Raw genomic sequence first — 18067 nt, forward strand, 5'->3', positions numbered from 1 at the left:
TTCTTTTCTTGTGTGCCTGGCTAACAGCTGTTCAGCAGTTGGCCTGTGCCAGAGGAGTCACTGGAGGGTGGCTCTTTCCTGCCTAGTTGGCTGTGCAAGCCCCGCTCTCATGAAGCCTCATAAATGTGCAGTTTGGTTCCATTTTCCTTGCACCTCCAGGGTTGAGATATTCCTCGCAGAAACATTTCACAGCAACCTTCATTCAGCTGCTCAAATGCTTTACAGTGAACATGAGTGCAACCTTCAGGTACTATAAGGTGCATTATTTTACATATTTGTCCCAAATAGTTGTGGGGTGGGGGGGAATACCCAACAGAGAGGAAAAACAAATCTCTTTATAAACATGTTTTTTAGTTTTACTCAAGTTTATGAAATGTGGCAATTCCCATGGAGCTTCCTGTGATGTAAAGGAGAAGTCCCTTTGTTAGAAAGGGAAACATTAAGGATTCTCTGGTTTCCTGATGAGCCAGACAACTTGTAGAAGAAGCAAGTGGAAGCACAAGACTGTAAGGTTAAAAAAAAAATGAAAGTTATGTTGTTTTTAAACGATTAGGGGTTGCCCCAGATAAGGGAAGGAGCTTTGGAGTGAAAGCCTGGCTCCTTTGAAATTCATGGCATAGCTTCACTTTGCCTTATATTTGGCAGGAAGGACAAAACAGCCAGCACTCATCAGCACCTTCTCCCAGCAAGGCACTGTGTGTTAGCATGTTTAAAAAATGGACACCTTCCCACACCCACGTACAATTTGTGCTGCAAAAGCACCAGTGTCATATGTCTTTGTGGGCATCACAACCAACCCCTTCTATTGCTTCTTGTGAAGACAATTATTTGGACCTAAGATCAGTTTTCTTTTTAAAATGGACATTTGTACTTTCCCAATTCAGTCATTAGAGCAGGATGACAGATTCAAAAGAAGTACAAAGAAAGGTATTGTGTCTGTATTGTACACGAACAAATAATAATCAGAAAATAAAATCAAACCTTTCTTCAGAATTCAAGCAAAAATTACTGTTTTCCAATAATTTTGATAGACCTTTTCTTCTAGGAGAGGGTAGCCTAAAGATGTCATCAAGGCTGTAAATAAATACAACTACAGTCTCTGAAGGGATCTTTCTCCTGAATATGCTTTGATCACTATTAAATTTCTTGTCAGCAGGCATCAAAACTGACAAAATGGGACAGAGCAGCATTTTGCTTGCTGAAATTCATACGTATGTTATTATCTGACTTTAAATTTTGCACAAGCTTCAGGGCCATCTTAAGCTTTTCTACATTTTTCCTACTTTGAAAGTCCTTAATGACCATCACAGCAAGAGCATCCATTTCAGAACTCAAAAAAGACTGCATCTTTGTCGGCACCTTGCCTGATAGGTTGATGTTTTCAATTTAGAAAGAAGCAGCAGCTGTAGGGCTGCTCTCACACTTCACTGCGGCACTGGTAATGTTGCATTTATCATTTGTCAAGTACATTTACAGACAAAGATCCAAAGGCACAGGTTTGACCTGTGGTGAAGGACAACCACTGGCAACACAGCTATAAATGGGTATCACATTATTCCATGTGGGGTGTCAAATGACTGTTGTAGCTGTAATGTTGGACAGAAATGATTGTGGAGAAGGTTGCTGGTTTTAACACAATGTTATGTGGGTAGAAAGATAATACCTAACCTTTATAGTCCTCTGGTAATGTGGTTGTTCCTGCCCCTCATTTTAAAAGCTATGTGACAAAGTATTGGTACATCCAGAGTTAAATATGCATGATTTCTGGACCTTTAACTCTGTTCATGTCACTAGAGCATATGGCTTCCCGAGTGCTTTCCTTGGGGCTTCAGCAACTTTCCATTTGAACATGGCATAAACCTTATTTCTCTTTCTGTAAAACCTGCTGAACTCAAAGCTAAGCTCGGAGACAGATTCCTACAAAGTTTTCTATGACTTGTTTTTCTTCAGGGTTTATTTAATGAGAAACTGTCCCACTGTGATTTTGAGCTTTGTTGGCAAATTCACCTTTTAGAGTGTTGTTTACATAAAAATAAAAAGCAGGAAATGGAGGCCCAGAGGGGCTGAGGGGTCTTCATCTTTGGAAACCTAACTGGACATGGCCCTGAGGAACCTGCATTTGACTTCTGGGAGCAGGTGATGTCGACTAGTTTTCCTGCCTTGACCATTTTGTGATACCTGAATTTAGTGAACACTTGCTGATTGTCCAAACTGTGTTCTCTGATTGGTTTCAAAGCATTGGCCATCACCCCTGAAATATCACAGCCCATGAAATACCCATTTAAGAGGGGCTTGGTTTACCTTAGCACATAAAGGATACAACCTGAGGTGTCTTAAAATATCCTACTTGGCCTCTGGCTGCAGCTTCAGAAAGAGAAGGTTCTCTTGTTATTACAGTTGTATCTGGCAACTCCAAGCAGATCTCTTAGATGTCCTGGAACACCCCAAAAATTGCTAAGCGAATCATTAAGTGCTTGATGGATTTATCTAGGAATAATCAACTCGTGGTCATGCTAATTTTACTGAATGTGGAGCTATTTTGCTCATACTTCTATATTTTAGTTTGCAGTGATGATTTAACTCATAAATTCAAAGGCTTCACTGTGATGAATGAAACTGAGCGATATGAAGCCCTCAGACACTGTCGCTATGTGGATGAGGTCATCAGAGATGCGCCCTGGACACTGACACCTGAGTTCCTTGAAAAACATAAGGTACATTTCCCCCCTTATCTCTCCCTTCCCCTTTGCAGACCAACAGTTGGAAATGAGCAAGTCTGAAATTCTGTTAGGTGGAGCAAATTATTTAATTCGGTGAATTCCAGTCACTGAAATTAGGTACATAGCATTCCTTGCCTCCCATCTCTGTTAGAAAACATACTTATTTGGCCTTTTTTTCTCAATATGCTGAGATAATCACTCTGCTGGGATTTTTGAAGGGTAAGATAACACTGAAAAAGTTACTGATAAATTGACTTTCAGAAAAGGAGATGGTATACCAGGAAGGTTGTCACCTAGTGACTGAAGTCCTGAATTAAAGGTGTGTTTCTTATTAATGGCAACAGGTGATTGTAATATGTAACAGGTAATATGTAAAAATACTACATGCCCTCTAAAAGTCAGGACAGAGTGTTTTACCTGCTATTGATTGCCTTGCAACACATATGAATCTTAACAAAAGCATAATTAAGTAGGATGTATTTTAGTGTCTACATCACTGAGTGACGAAATGACAGCATGACAGTACTAGGTATACATGTATATATGCACAGCCCTAAGGACCCAAAATCAATTATCCTGCCTCCATGGTTTTGAAAGCCAAGGCTTCACCACTTGCTTTTGCAGTAGGAATAAAAAACAGGAGCCTGTGTCTTGGGTTTTCTACTGCATATCACAGTGAGCCAGTCAGAGTGATGTGGTAGTGGCAGTGCTTTTGGAAAGACGACTTCTGTTTTATCATAATTGATCATACAACACAGCAGTTGCAGGCCCAAATCTAGTACTATAGACTAGGTGATTGCTTTAGGATGAGAATGTGAAAAGCAAGTTAGCTGAAGTCAAGAAATGGGATAACTCGCCATAACAGTCCCCCAGTGGACCAAAAATTGGTGATGGTGGGATGTGATTCTTCTTCCGTTCACTGGCAGATTGACTTCGTAGCACATGATGACATCCCGTACTCTTCCGCTGGATCGGATGACGTATACAAACACATAAAGGAGGCAGGTAAGGGCAACTTTACATTTTTAGCATCTTCCTTTTCAGCCTCAGCTCAAATTCTTTTATTGCCTTTTAACCACAGCTGCTGGGAGAGAAGCAATAGAGATAATATCACATTTTCTTATATCCTAATGGTAGGTACTGCTGACATGAACAGAAAGAAAACCTCGAAGGACATCCTTGGCTGAATTCCAGCCATTCAGATCTGGCACAAAATAGTCCCATCTGCATTTTTAAAACAATTTTATAGTGCTTGACTAAGACTTTTGAATGGATGAAAATTACTTTAGTTCCCATAGCAGCCCTGACAACTTTAGTCAGTTTTTGATGACCACGAACCGATACCTCCTTGACACATCCCAATCCTGAATATGGGCAAGCAAAGGCAACCTTGAGGAGCCATTAGGATCCACTTGCACTGAGGGTTCTTTTAATTACACTGGTAGAGGGTTTAAATCAGTATCAGAGTAATTAACTGGCCATGACTGTTTAGTAGTTTAGTTGACTACCGTATTACACTGAAAATGAAGATGCTGAACTCATGAAGGATTTGTGTCTTTTCAGTTCAAGGAAGATTAATTAAATTTGAGGAGATAACATTAAGCCACTGTTTGCCAGTAGTAGCTATCCTAATACAGTGAACAGTGCAAGGAAGAGGAACAAATCACATCCTGCTGCTGCTGCTCCCTGGAGATACTGCTTTGAACCCTGGCAAATCCAGCCTCTCTGTTCTGCATAAACATGTATATGTTTATGCAGAACAATCTGATGATCTGATGTCTGATCTGCCCAGGGCAATCTGTCTGATGGCAATATGCCATGCAAAGTGACCTTCTCAAACTATACAATGACAGTTATGGACCAGGTATTGACCTAAGCTGAAGGAATAAGCTTTTTATAGCAGCAGTTCTTGATCTTTTTCCACTTGTGAACCTTCCTGTAGTATCAGACCCACAACCCTCCTTTGGGAATGATTGTTCTATAGTTTCAGAGCCAATGCCAGCTTCCTTCAATAGGCAGTGAAAAGAGGCCCCTCTGTTAAGAATGGGTCACCAAGGGACATACTGCACACATGCTGGACATGCAGCTATTTTGCTTTTCTTCTGTAAGGTGCTGAGAGCACAGGGCAACATGACAGGAGCTCTTGGTGTCACTGGATCACTACCAGACTTGGTGTGAGAGTGCCCAAACCTGGCACACCTCTCTCTGCTGTCGCTAAGCACAGGCACCGTGCACACACAACCCGATGAGAAACTCAAACTTTGCAGAAGAGAATACAGACTTGCAGCTTCAGGGACTTGTGCTCCATTGTGTCTGTCAACACGAGATACCAGGGAAGCATCTTGAGTCTTGTATGGCCAAATTTTCTACATATAAACTGGGAATAATGTTAACTTACTTGTGATGAGTTTTAAGATCTAGTGCTGTAATAGTCCCTAATGCTCCAGTGTAGAGTAACATTATTGCAATAATCAATTTCCCCTTTCTCCTAGGGGTTTTGTTTTAAATAGACCAGTGCTATTGATGCATTTGCACATTTTTCCATAGCTCCAGTACTCCCATTTTCCCACATCAGGTTGTTTGAGAGAAGAAAAGCAGATGGGAACCAGGGAGCTCCTTGAGTAGATTCTCATGGGCTCCCAATTCCCCACTACCTTCAGTGGATGGGAGGGTATATGGGCAATGGTGAGCTGGGTAACAGTACACTGACTAAAACTGTGCTCATCTATGAACAATTAGCTTGGAAAACATGGATCAATCCATCACACAAAGCAGATGAAAGGAAAATCAGTGACTAAGGGTCATGTCCACCTACAGTTCCACTAACAGCTTAACAAAGGTGGGGTTTGGATTTTGTCCATGTATTCTTGTAACTTTTATCTGTAAAGGTTTCTGGCTCAAAGTGGTTTCATTGCTTCCAGAAATAGTTTCCTAAGTGACTGCTGCAAGCCTGAAAAACAACAATCAAGGAAACATGTCTGCTCATGATTAAAGTAATCTATTTTTCTAGCAGAGTATTAATTAGAGATCAGAAAGGAAAAATATCACATAGCATTTAGTCACAAGAGGACGTTAAGCTTCTTGATTCCTTCCCTGAGTCTTTTTCCAACCCTGTAAAATTAGGTACCTACGTCTGCTTACTTTAAGTGAACATGAGGATTAATTTGCCAAGAGCTATAACACTGTTTTAAGACAAAGCATTACTTTCTTTTCCCAAACCATCTCCAGTCTTCTCTCTCTTTCATCAGCAGTTTCATGTTGCCATTACATATAAGTGAAAGTAGTAATTTTTTTGTAGCCCTGAGTAACTACTAAACTGTAATGTCTATCTCTTCTTGCTTTCTTTGGGTTCTGTTTTCTGTGGATACAACTTTTCTCTAGCTTCTCAGCTTCTTTTGGGCTGAATTCCTTTGGGATCCTCCCTCGCGGGGAGTCCCACTTATCTCAGTCCTTATTATTCGAATAAAACTCTTGAGCTCGTTAGATTCTGGTTTCTTGTGTTTATTGAAGGATCTTTACAAAACTTAACAGGTCTTTCTAGGCTGGTTACAAGATTAATTTTTGCAATTTGGCACATTTCTTTCTTCTGATGGTACAAACAAGGCCTTGTGGCTCACTTCGTGTCTGACGCACAAAATGGCCTCGAACTACGCAGTTTTTTTATCTTTATACCTATTTTTACCTAATTAACAATAGTCACGTACATTATTTTTCATAATGACTCAATGACCCATCACCTCTGTGATGCACTGCAGCATTTTCTATCTAATCGCTTACTATTACCCAAAAACTTCTAGGAGATGAACATGAAGAAGAAAGAAGAAAAGACAAGGGACAACACCCTAAGTCTTCCATCTTGTCTCTTGTTCTCTAAACTAACTTTTTCACTTAGTGTTTTAAAAAACTTTCTAATCTACTCATCCACACCTTTTCCATCTAACTCCAGCATTTGTTCTCATGTATCACCACGAAAACATGCCCATGAATTTCATACCACACGAAACTCAGTGGTTTTTTTGAATTCTAGAACTAAGTATTAAAAACAAGGGCACACACTCTGTATCTCAGACTCCAAACATAAACCAAGGTGTGCCTGCACTGTGCTACTATTGCATTTGTGAATTGCATTAACAGTTCAGGTGCTCGTGCCTTGGTGAGGAGCAGTTAGAGAGCCACATATATCTCATTTGTGTTGTGGAAAATACAAGCAGTATTGATAAATTAGCAAGTTTTCTTGGGGACTAATGTGTCAAAGTAGGGAGGATGGTTACGCAGCTACTGGCATGACTGGATGGATGTGACATACTACCATTACACTTCCTGTTTTAAACCACTGTCACCTCCAGGGTGTTTTCCAGTTACTGTAATGCATCTTTTTCCTGGCTTTTGTCAAGGCCAGAAGCTGGTCTGTTCTACTCAGCAGAACAGAGACTGTCAAATGCTGCAGCACAGGAGTGGAAATAAAGGAGAGCAGCAAACCTCCCCACTCCTTTATATAATGTTAAATAAGGGCTGTGCGTATGGAAAGAACTGCTCAGTGAATTGGCCACAGCTGTGAAGCTTGGCCTTCCTGGCTCAGGAGCCCCTGCCAGTCTAATAACTTCCACATCACAGCTGACACTGTACAAAGGGCAATTTTTAGTCTTTCTAAAGACTTGAGAAAAAAGCAAGTAGTATAGCAACCTTGCCTTCCCCAAACTCACAGAAACAACAGGAGAGAACTAGGAATAAGACAGAATTGCAAGCTTCTTATCTTTGTCAGGCATTTTTTGTGTTCATCCTCAGCTGTCTGCCGCAGTGCCTGGTCCTGCCAAGCTTTATCAAGCAGGCTTTCTTTTCCCACTTTGCTCAGGAATGTTTGTACCTACGCAGAGAACCGAAGGTATCTCCACATCAGATATCATCACACGGATCGTCCGGGACTACGACGTGTATGCCCGGCGCAACCTCCAGCGAGGATACACCGCCAAAGAGCTGAATGTCAGTTTTATAAATGTGAGTACTCTGATCCACATTTGCTCCTCAAACACTCTCCTAGCATCCTGAATGTAAAGTAAAGGTTAAGAAATTATATCTTCCTCTTGCTGTTTTTAAAATAGCTGGAAAGAACTTAATTTAAAAGAAGCTGGTAAGGATAGTTTTCATTGCTCCTATTAATTAGCAGCTTCATTTCCATCTTACACTTTTAACAAAAATGCTGCTATCAGTCTTCCTCCTTGATCTGTAGGTGACAATGACACACTAGGACGGAGCGCACACTCACACCAGAGACTGCTCAACCATTCACCCAACACACAATCTTTTTCTTTATCCCTATTCCAAGAAGGCAGCCCAGAGAGCATGGATTTTGAGATCCAAAGTTTCTCCAATGTGATAGAATTAAAAGAAAAACAAACAAACAAACAAAAAACACAAACCCCCCCTCCCCCCAAACAAAACCCTAACACAGCCAGTCACAAAGCAGTGAGATTACAAGGAAAAGCTAAAATGGTTTTAAAAACATCAGGAAGTATGCTTGGAAGCTGGTACATATATGATGCTGCTATAGAGCTCGGAAGCCACAATGGCAGAGTCATATGAAAGGATGGCTCAGATTATTCATCTTCCATATACTGACCTGCCCCTCCAATGAGGAATAAACACTTTACAGAAATTAGACTTTACCTTCCTTCATTTTCTGTTTCAAGTCTTGACTTAAAGCCTCAAGCTAACCCACAAAGCCTGTGTTGTGACTGAGATGGCTCACAGCAGGACTTCTCCTTCCCTGGAGCTTGGAAACTCCCTTGTGAAGGACTGAATTGTGTCATTTCATTAGAGTTTCTCTTTCTTATGTTGAAGTCTGGCAGATAAACCCCAGATCACAGGGCATAAATATTTATTTCACTGTGTTTTTTTTTTTTAAGTCGTCTACACCTTTAATAAAAATCCTGCTTGTAAGTATTCCACCCAGAAGGATCACTGTTGCAAATATCCATTAAAACAAGGCATTCTGGATGCCTGGAGATTCTCAAATTTAGCAGCTGTGAGGTTAAGATACTGTTGCATAAGTTATGCTTTCCCCCATCTCAGACACTGATGTCTCTCCAAGAACCTCCTAACATCTGATTGTTTAGCTTACAGTAATTGAAATGCAGAAATACTGATTTGCACCAGAGACTGTTTGTCTCAAAATTAAATCCCCAGAATTTCAGAAGAGCACTGGTTTCCTCATTAAAGGGCTGATCACCCTTTAGGTACAGAGGGAGTTGGGTTTCTTTGGACCTTGGGGATTTAGTTTGTGCTTGTGGCATCCAAACACAGTACTTTTAGTGATTTGTGAGCTAGAATAAACCCCACTTCAGTGCTTGTTTTTAAAGTAAATTCAAGTGGCCATTAAATGGAGTTAACAGAAAATTAAAAGCCAGTAGTGATCTGTGTTTCTACACAGACCATCACACTTTCAAGAGCACAGCCTTGCTTATTTGCTTGCACCAAAAATTTGTGGAACACCCAAGCATTTAAAGACAAAAGCTCTTTAATGCTGAAGTATTTCAGAAGCTTTTGCCAGGAGCTCCCTAATACTCTTCTTCTCTCTCTCTTTTTCTGTGCAGCTTAGCAATTAGGAGTTGTTCTCTTTTCTGTGAAGTTTGCTGGTCACAAGCCACTGGCCGACACACATCTGTGTTGCAGCCAGAAGCTCCTGTATTATCCAGGCTCAGAACTGATGAGAGTTTTCCCTCTGCTCTGCAGAAATCCACCCAAAGAAACATTTTGGTCCAAATTAATATCCAGGCTGGCAAGTCAGCAGCTTTTGCTAGGAAACATAGGGAGATTTGCCTTTTGCCTACTGTTTAGTTTGAGCCATGAATTTCTCACACCTATCCTTCACAAGATTCATATCAGTTTCAAAGGGCATTCAGTTTGAAAATACAGAAAGATTCATGTAGAGGATTAAATCATGTAGAGGATTAAAACACAGTAATCACACAAGAAGTCTTTTCAATATGTACCTTCTGCACTTCATTCCACAAATGTTCAACTTGCATTTATAAAAATAACGTGGGAATAGCTAACCAAGGTCATATGTATTAGGATGTATTAATGCAAATTTTTTTTCTTCTTCTCAACTGTCTGTGGCTAATTATTTCTGAGGTTTTTTTATTAATCTTTGATCACGCTTTTAAAACAGGAGAAGAAATACCGATTTCAAAACCAAGTGGACAAAATGAAAGAAAAAGTCAAGAATGTGGAGGAAAAGTCAAAAGAATTTGTTTACAAGGTGGAAGAGAAGAGCCATGACCTCATTCAGAAATGGGAAGAAAAGTCCAGGGAATTTATTGGCAACTTTTTAGAGCTGTTTGGACCTGACGGAGCTTGGGTAGGTATTCTGCTATCCCAGGAAACCTGAGTGTTCTTATTTCTTCTCTATAACACAGGTCAAGAGCAGATACTTCTGCTGCAGTCTTTGTCTCGAAAGCCAGCACAGCAGGATAATGGCAAACCTGGCTGCTGACGTTATTAATACATACCGATACTGCAACAGAAGGATTTGCTGCTTCTGGCTGTTGCTTACTTGGGATAATACCTGTATTTTGTGAAGGGGTGATGCTGAACATAATACTGCATTCAGCAGAGCTGCATCACAGCACCACACAGGCAAACAGGCCATTACAGTCTATTGGCCCCATTAGCATTAAGTGCAACACTCTGACATCAGAGATATACACTGGAAGTAGTGAGGAAAAACAGGACCATTGAAAAGGTTTTCAGTAGTTCTCTTCATGGTCTGTATTCATCAGTAGGAGATTATAATTTTCTAACTTCAGAAACTACTGATATAAAGTTACAAGAAATTATTTTACATGTCAAGTTCAGGCTCATATAACTGACAGCAGGGAAGGCTCAGGTGGGACTGAAGCACTTGCAGAGTTCTCCTTGGTGTGTGCTAGCTTCACAGAGCCATTTCCTAAAGGTCCACAAGTGCCTTGTGAAGTGCAGAATCTGCAACAGCATCTTTCTGGAGAGAAATCTGCTCTAACCAAACCCATGCACTGAGTGGTGAGTTGGTGACACTTCAGAGCCCCAGAGGAGTCCTGGCCCCCATCAGTGAGTTCTGATAGCTTCAGAACTGTCAAACCTCAAGAAGCTTTGTTTGCTTGTATGACTTTGCTTTGCTGCACTGAAACCATAACAAAGCTTAAATTGAATGTAGAATTTATGTGTTGTAATGAAAGCCCAGACCCTCCAGTGGAGGCACCATCTCAGACATGCTGCTCTGGTTGCAAACTCTGAGTGAAAAATGCACCTTCTGTTGGAAGGAGCTCAGCAGATACTTTTTTGTAAACAAACACATAGGAAGAGTTACAGAACTTTTGTGAATTAAGTAGCTCACATCAGTGCTGTCACCACTCAGTGCTACCAAGTCATGCAGTGCCTGCCTCTTACTGGCATTCTTATCTTTGCACTGACTTGCCATGTTGATTACCACTCAGTTCAGAAAAACCTAAAATTAGGTTGAGAAAGCTTCAGAACAGAGACTGTGTCATCTTACAGCTACTTCTGTCCATGCAAAGGCAGTGGTCACTGAACAACACAGGCCCCAGCCACATCAACAATGAGCTTATTTAACAGTTTGTTCATTGACACTGTCATGTTCCTGGGGGAGGGCAAGAAGGTAACTCTTCTGATGAAATGCCCAGGTTTATCTGCATTGTCTACATCCACATGAAGCTTCCTCTGTGAGTTGTTGCTCACAGAACTTGGTGTGTGTTCCCCATGTGGGATGGTCCTTTGGCCATATGTGCTGAATAACTAAAGGTGATGCTAACAGAGCATGAGATATCCACAGGACATGAGATGAGTTTAGCTGTGCAGAGAGAGGAAAAGAATTCAAAAGCATTGATTCTATTTCCTGGCTCTACCCACTTCAACACTAATGACATTTTTAAAAACCTTTGCTGCTAAAACATTTTACCAAATTCAATTAAGGAAAAGGTGCTCTGCAAAGGTCTTTTTAAATCTAGAAACTTGTTTCCTGAGTAGGTGTTTGACCACAGAGTGGGAAGTCTGGTGCAATCATAGGGACCTTTGCTAAGAACATGAGTGAAATCTCTTCACAGTGTTGTAGGAAAAGCATCAGTGACAGCAAGCTGAGAGGTGGTGTAGCTTTTTTAAAATCAGTTTGAGCCTTGGCAACAGGAAAGACTTTTAAAATAATGATAACTTACTATTAGTGTCAAAACTGTTATTAATGTTAATTTGCCTTATCACTGTTAGTTAGAAGTTGCTTTTAATGTTGACATTAAAAGTACAGGAATCGTTATGGGCATGCTGGATTCCTAGATCAGTAATTTGCATGCCATTAATATGCTATTATTATTTCACAAATAATTATTATAATGTACTTTATGCTAGCATCAATTTTCTAAAAGTAAGGGCCATGTAACCCACAAAAAAAAGTCTGTCTGTGAAAGAGGTCAAAATGTCAGTTTTCAAATGTCTAGCTGTCTGTAATTCATGGGAAATTTTGCCCACCTGTGTAATTCCCTTGTGCATATGTTTCCTACAAGAGAGTCACAGAGAGGTCAGAAACAACGATTAGTGTGGCATGAAACTTTCCTGTGATGTGAGACACAGCCTGGCATGCAGGGCTTAATGGCAGAGACACCACTCCAGGGTGCAGGTGTCCATTCCAGCTCCTCTCAGACACAAGCAGGTGCCTACAGCTGAGGTTAGTGGTGAGAAAGCACAGCTCATAGGGCAGAATTTCTGTGCCAGTCTCTCTCAGAAATGTCCCTTCAGATGAGGTGTTCCTTCAAGGGTCTGGCTTCCCCCTGTTCAGCACACAGAGGCACTTGGGGAAGGCTGCCTTCCAGACAGCTGAATCACCTCAGACATCAGCTGGGGCTCAGAGAAGACAGGTTACAACTAGAACCTGGGAGATGGTGTTTAGGCCACACCATGTGTCTGCAGCCTGGACCTAAAATGGCCTTGGAATAATGAGCAGCTCAAAAGCAGAAGCCTACTCTAACAGCTGGCACTTGCTTTGTAAAGCAAAGGGGCATCAACATACAGGCAATAAAATTCAGAAACAGGCAAAATATTTTTTCCCAGTAGCAAGTTTGCCTGAAAACAAACCCTAAACTGGTTGGGTGTACCTGAACTTGCTTGAATCAAAGCTTTGAAATTACTTCCCTACCTCTGGTAAAGGACTGCAGTGCATCCAGCCTTGTCTAATGCTCCAACACTCCAAGGAAGTCATTAACACTTGTTCTTCAGCACCCAATGGCCCAAGGAGCTCCTTGCCTGCAAAGGGCATGGCTATTTGGCACTGCTAGGGCACAGCTGGAGGGAAAGAGGTGTTTTGAGGCAGGTAAATGACACCACCTCCATCTCCTGCAGAGCTGTGGTTTTAGCCAGCAGCCTGGTGGTTCCACACTGAGGCAGGAGGCAACATGGAGGGGCTGGGTACTTGCGCTGCTGAAGGTGTGAGTGCATCGGTTTGTTCAAGCAACAAACTCTTCACTGAAGGCCCGGGAAGTAGGTGTCCTACAGCCTTGCTGAGGGACTTAACAGTAAGGTGGGATTCCCCTTCCCATCCCTGGCTTCCTGAGACTAAGGCACAGTCAAATATTCCCTGCCACATGGGATGGTGCAGGCCAAGCCAGGCTGGGATGTCTTCCAGCACTGCTAGCACACCACCACAAGGCACCACTGTGCCACTGAGTTGTTTGAAGTAACAGAAGGAAGTCAAAGTTTTTTGATTGGCTAGGAAAAAGATATTTCATATCAAACATGTTTTGGTTTTTTTTTTTGTTGGGGATTATCTTCAGTGAGAGGGTGAAACAAGCCAACAGAACAAAGAGAAATTTTGCACCCCTACCACTGAATTGCAAACAGGCTCTGGGGCTTTTCCAGCCATGGTGAAATCCTTGCAGCTCTCAGCTGCAGAAATCCTCCACCATCTGAATGCTTTCTGGCACCATTTATCAGGGGCAACCACCATCTGCTAACTATTGAGATTTTAGGAAGTCTTGACTAATTTGGACCTAGCAGTAGTGCAGGGGTAGGTTACATACCATGGGGTTTTATGCATGAGAGCCTTGGTAAGTGTAGCTCCAGGCAGGAACTGTTCTGCCATTCCACACTGTGGCAACATCCAGGCTCTAAAACTAAGTCAGTAAAGGCAAATGTGATGAAGATGTAAATTAGGAGAGGGAGCTCACAGAGGAACAGCTAAGTTCCGTATTTGTGCTTGATTTTTAAGCCCTGGGATTTAGCAAACACCCAGAAACCTGAGGGGGAAACCAACATCTATCTGCCTCTCCACTGGCAGGGAATACTGAGCTTCAAAGTGGAGGAGAAAGAGCGAGATAGGCAGCCAGTTCCTCTGTGTCAGTACAGACCAGAGTCACTGCAGAGGGAAGGGAAATACAAACAAGATGAAAACTTATCTGAGATCAAGTTTGCAGTTGCCCAAACAGGCAAACCCATATATTCTGCACAAGTATTTTCCTCTCAGACCTGAGTGGTAACTTAACTTTGTTGGGGCTGGATCTTCCTTTCAGCCAAGCATCACCTGTGACTCGACTGCCAGTTCTTCAGCCAAGGTTGTGGTTTCTTGCTCCCCATCCCCAGAAGGAGCAGCAGGGCACTCGGATTTGGCATTTTCCATATGAAGCCTGCAGCAGCTGCACAGCACATACCACGTCTTCCATAACCCAGCGTGACGCAAGGCCACATTGCTGCTAATGAGTAGAGGCACTTGCCTTAGTGTAGCAGATTGCTTGACTGCAGAAGTGTCTCTTCCACCCTACCAGCTCTGGCAGGCCTCCACTCAGCTTTACAAAGCAAAAGTGACAATAAAGCTCCAAGCAGAACATAGAGCCTGCAAGTGTTTTCTCTTTTCAACAGACACCCGAATTCTGACATGTCCACCCTCAATTTGTGGGTTTTGGGTTTGGAGCCTGCTCCAGGGAGCTGGGGAAGTGGCTGCCAGTATTTGGCAGGCACCAGGCTGTCTCCCTTGAGAAGGGATAGAGGAATAAAGGCTGGGAAAGGCAGGAAGCTTAGGAGGAGAGGGGTGGTCCTTCCCAACATTCTAGAAGGAAAAGGTTGTGAGAACTAGGAATGTTAGGTGTTCAGGCAGAAAACCAACCTTTGGAGACAAGAGTGTGACCAACACATACAAAAACCACAAAGGGAGTCCCTCGTGTGTGGCTCAAGCCAGTACACATGGCATTCTCATGGGGTGGCCTGGCTGAGGTAAAAAATGCACGCAAGGACCAGGTTATCACGAGCACAGCAGAAGCAAACCAGCCATGCTCCAGGCTTTGGCTCTCTGCTCACTCCCTGGTGAGAGGCACAGTGCAACCCCTGCCTGCCCATAGCCTTCTCCTGTGCACTACTCAAAGAGCATCTTTTCACTTTGCTTTTGCAGAAGCAGATGTTCCAGGAACGAAGTGGCCGAATGCTCCAGGCTTTTTCTCCCCGGCAGAGCCCAAACAGCAGTCCTACGCGAGGCCGCTCTCCATCCCGTTCTCCATCTCCACCCTGGGTCATCAATAAGACCTCCCCTCCCTCTTCTCCAAAAGCTGCCTCTGCCTCCCTCAGCAGCATGAGCGAGGGAGACGAGGATGAAAAATAAAATACCTATTTTTTTAACCATGAGACAGAAGAACAAGCTATGAACTCAACCACTGGATGGGGAGAAGCGTGAGGAACACCAGGGGTATCTCTGACAGCAAGGGATGGTGCTCTGGGAGCTGTCAAAAATGAACTGGAGCATAGCAAGGGAGATCTCAGGAAGAGCTTATCCCATTCCCACTCCCTCACAGTGCTGGAAGGCCCAGCCAGCAGCACTTGCCAGGCACAGCCCCAGGGACTGACAGAAAAACACACTCGTGCAAGTTCCTGCCCCTGCCTTGCTGCTCTCCAGCTGCTGCTCCAGGCCAGGCCCAGGGGAGCTCCGCACCGAGGGCGGCTGGCAAGAGGAGCCCAGCTGGCTCCTGATCCAGACCCAGCACACAGAGAAGTGCTGCCTGCAGCTTGCAGAGAGAGAAGATGCAGTTGTACCCTGCTGACCTTGAGCTCCTCTGGCACGTGAAAGGAATGGCGTGGCTGCAGCAAATACATTGAGAAACAGGGGATAAAGTTTGGGTTTTTTTCCTTTTGAATAACATCTTCCCCTGAGCCCAGATCATGCACTGAAATGAAGAGCTCTTCAGGCAAATTGGTGGAAATCCATTTAACATATTCAGTGCTGCTTGTTGACCAAGCCTCTGTGTGGGGTGTACATAAAGAGTCAAGCTTTTTGCTTTATCAAATCACTCTCCATGTTCCTAGTGCCTGAACAGCTGCCTGATCACTTCTGGTTTGCTCCCTGGCTTTGCACTTCGAAGGCATGAAAGTAAATGAAAAGACAACTGGAATGTGGTGGTGTAGGAAATAAGACAGTTTGAAGATGCTGATTGTTTTTACTGGTGAATTATAAAAATATCCCAAGGCCTTGGGACATGGCCTTCTAGGAAAACCTGCTGCTCCCAGCTATGTATCAGCAAATGACAAGCAAACAATGCTGTTGTCACATGATACTCAGCCAGTTAAACAAACTTCTCATCAAACTCTAAACGATGTGTTCAGACACACTGCCCCTGCAGAGGATCCCAAGGCTGTTCCTCTACACTAATATGGAGGGGGAAAAAAGGAAAAAACCAAACTGTTTGAACAGGTTTAGGCACAACTATATTATTTCTCCATCCATGACACCTGTACAGCCCAAGCAGAAATACAGAGGGTAGCACAGGTGAAGCTCTCCCCTCAGTGCTGATCTTCCTAGTTGGCAAAGCCAGTCCTACCTGACATTTGGTTCCATGTTCAGTCCCTCAGCTGGCACCTGCTGAGGTGGCTACAGGAGCTGGCAGGATTCCTGAGCCCTGGGGCTGATCTGCCTCACAGCTGCAGGAAACCCCCAGCACTGTGGCAGGGCTGTGCCACTGATGCCATTTGGCTCCCAAGCTTGCCTGGCACAGCTGTCTCAGCACACAGGCATGCTTGAGGCTCTCCAGCCCAGCAGCAGTTTTGGTGCCAGGCCAGCAGGTAAAGGCTGCCACTGCCCCTGTCTCACAGGCAGCCTGCTGGGCACAGCCTTGGACAACACGGGAAGGGAGCTGCAGCTGCCTGGAATTGTAAACCCACCAGGACACGCTGGCTGCTGTGGGCAGCACCAATCAGCACTTGCTGGTTCCCTACACAGGCAGCACAAGAAATGCTGGAGGAAGGAGGGCTCCATGACAGTGTTGGAAAAAATCTGAGGGACCAAGATGCCCAAGGAGCACGTGGGGTGGTTGTGCTTGCTGGCAGCAGCACCCCCAGCTACTGTCCTTACCTCGCTGAGTGACCTGGTAGGTAGACTCCTTTCCAGAAACTCTTCTGGGCAAGTAAATTACAGACCTTGGTACCAGGCACCAAATTAGCCCCACACTCTGCTCGCTCCCTAGTGCTTTCATTCCTCCTCCACTACCAGGTAACAGATTTTTCTTTGGGAACATTTTGCCAGAAACTTCTCAGACTACCACAAGATCAAGTATGCAGCATCTCGTACTTTGTCCTCTGGAGTCAAACTAGTTCCTTCACAGAGCTTTGCAAAAATAGATGAGCAGGAAATAGGGTGGAATGTGCAAAGGGACAGCTACAGCTACTTCAGCTGCCGCCAGCTGTGTGCCCGATGGGACAATGCAATTAAGACCTTTCTCAGCCTTAGGCAACCTGTTACTGTAATTTCATACCTGGGATGCACTTGATAGTTTTTCTGATCTTTTGCAAGTCTTAAGTCTTCCCATCACAAACCACTCCACCACCACAGGAACTGCCTGCTTCTGCTGGTGCTGTTGATAGATGAGCCATGTCCAAATGCAATGGAGGTGGGCAAGGATTTGTTGTTCTTTGCTTTTACCATTTTTCTTTTGTCCATTTTACTTTCCTAGCAGTTACTGTTCAGCAGCCCTTGCTCAGTGGTTTGAGTGGAGACAGCACCATGACTTGTAAATTGTAACTAGAGAAAAACTCACCAGTGACCTGTTCTTAACAGAAGCTGTTTCTCAGGGTCACAGGTGGCTACCCAGCAACAAAGCCATATTCTGTACTAGGTGTCTTGTTTCCATTTAGGATATCACTAAGCTGAAGCCTTTGCCCTGCTGGTACATTCATGTGCTGTCTTCAGCAAACCAGAACCTTATGGTGTCTGGACACGTGGAAGGCAATTTTGCACTTCTGAGTCATGGTTGGATTTTCCTTTTCACAAGTGTTGCTTTAATTCAGTCCTATTTATCAGCCAAGCTCCACATGAACAATAAAGTGTATGACAGACA

General features: G+C 43.4%; 1 protein-coding gene across 3 annotated transcripts in view; it reads left to right on the top strand.

Annotated features, from left to right (window-relative positions):
- PCYT1B (phosphate cytidylyltransferase 1, choline, beta) overlaps window positions 1-18067 on the top strand; it is a 42802-nt gene extending 24735 nt beyond the window's left edge. For 2 of the 3 annotated variants that reach the window (XM_015626798.3, XM_015626788.3), the window contains exons 4-8: window positions 2563-2714; window positions 3647-3725; window positions 7573-7715; window positions 9889-10077; window positions 15139-18067. In XM_015626798.3, coding sequence (XP_015482284.1) covers window positions 2563-2714; window positions 3647-3725; window positions 7573-7715; window positions 9889-10077; window positions 15139-15345 — 770 coding nt within the window. In that variant the 3' untranslated portion in view covers window positions 15346-18067. Of the gene's footprint in view, window positions 1-2562; window positions 2715-3646; window positions 3726-7572; window positions 7716-9888; window positions 10078-14266; window positions 14585-15138 lie in introns of those variants that run through there. The other variant, XM_015626806.2, reaches the window with a different exon arrangement.

This window comes from Parus major, chromosome 1 (assembly GCF_001522545.3).
Source record: "Parus major isolate Abel chromosome 1, Parus_major1.1, whole genome shotgun sequence".
NCBI lineage: Eukaryota > Metazoa > Chordata > Aves > Passeriformes > Paridae > Parus > Parus major.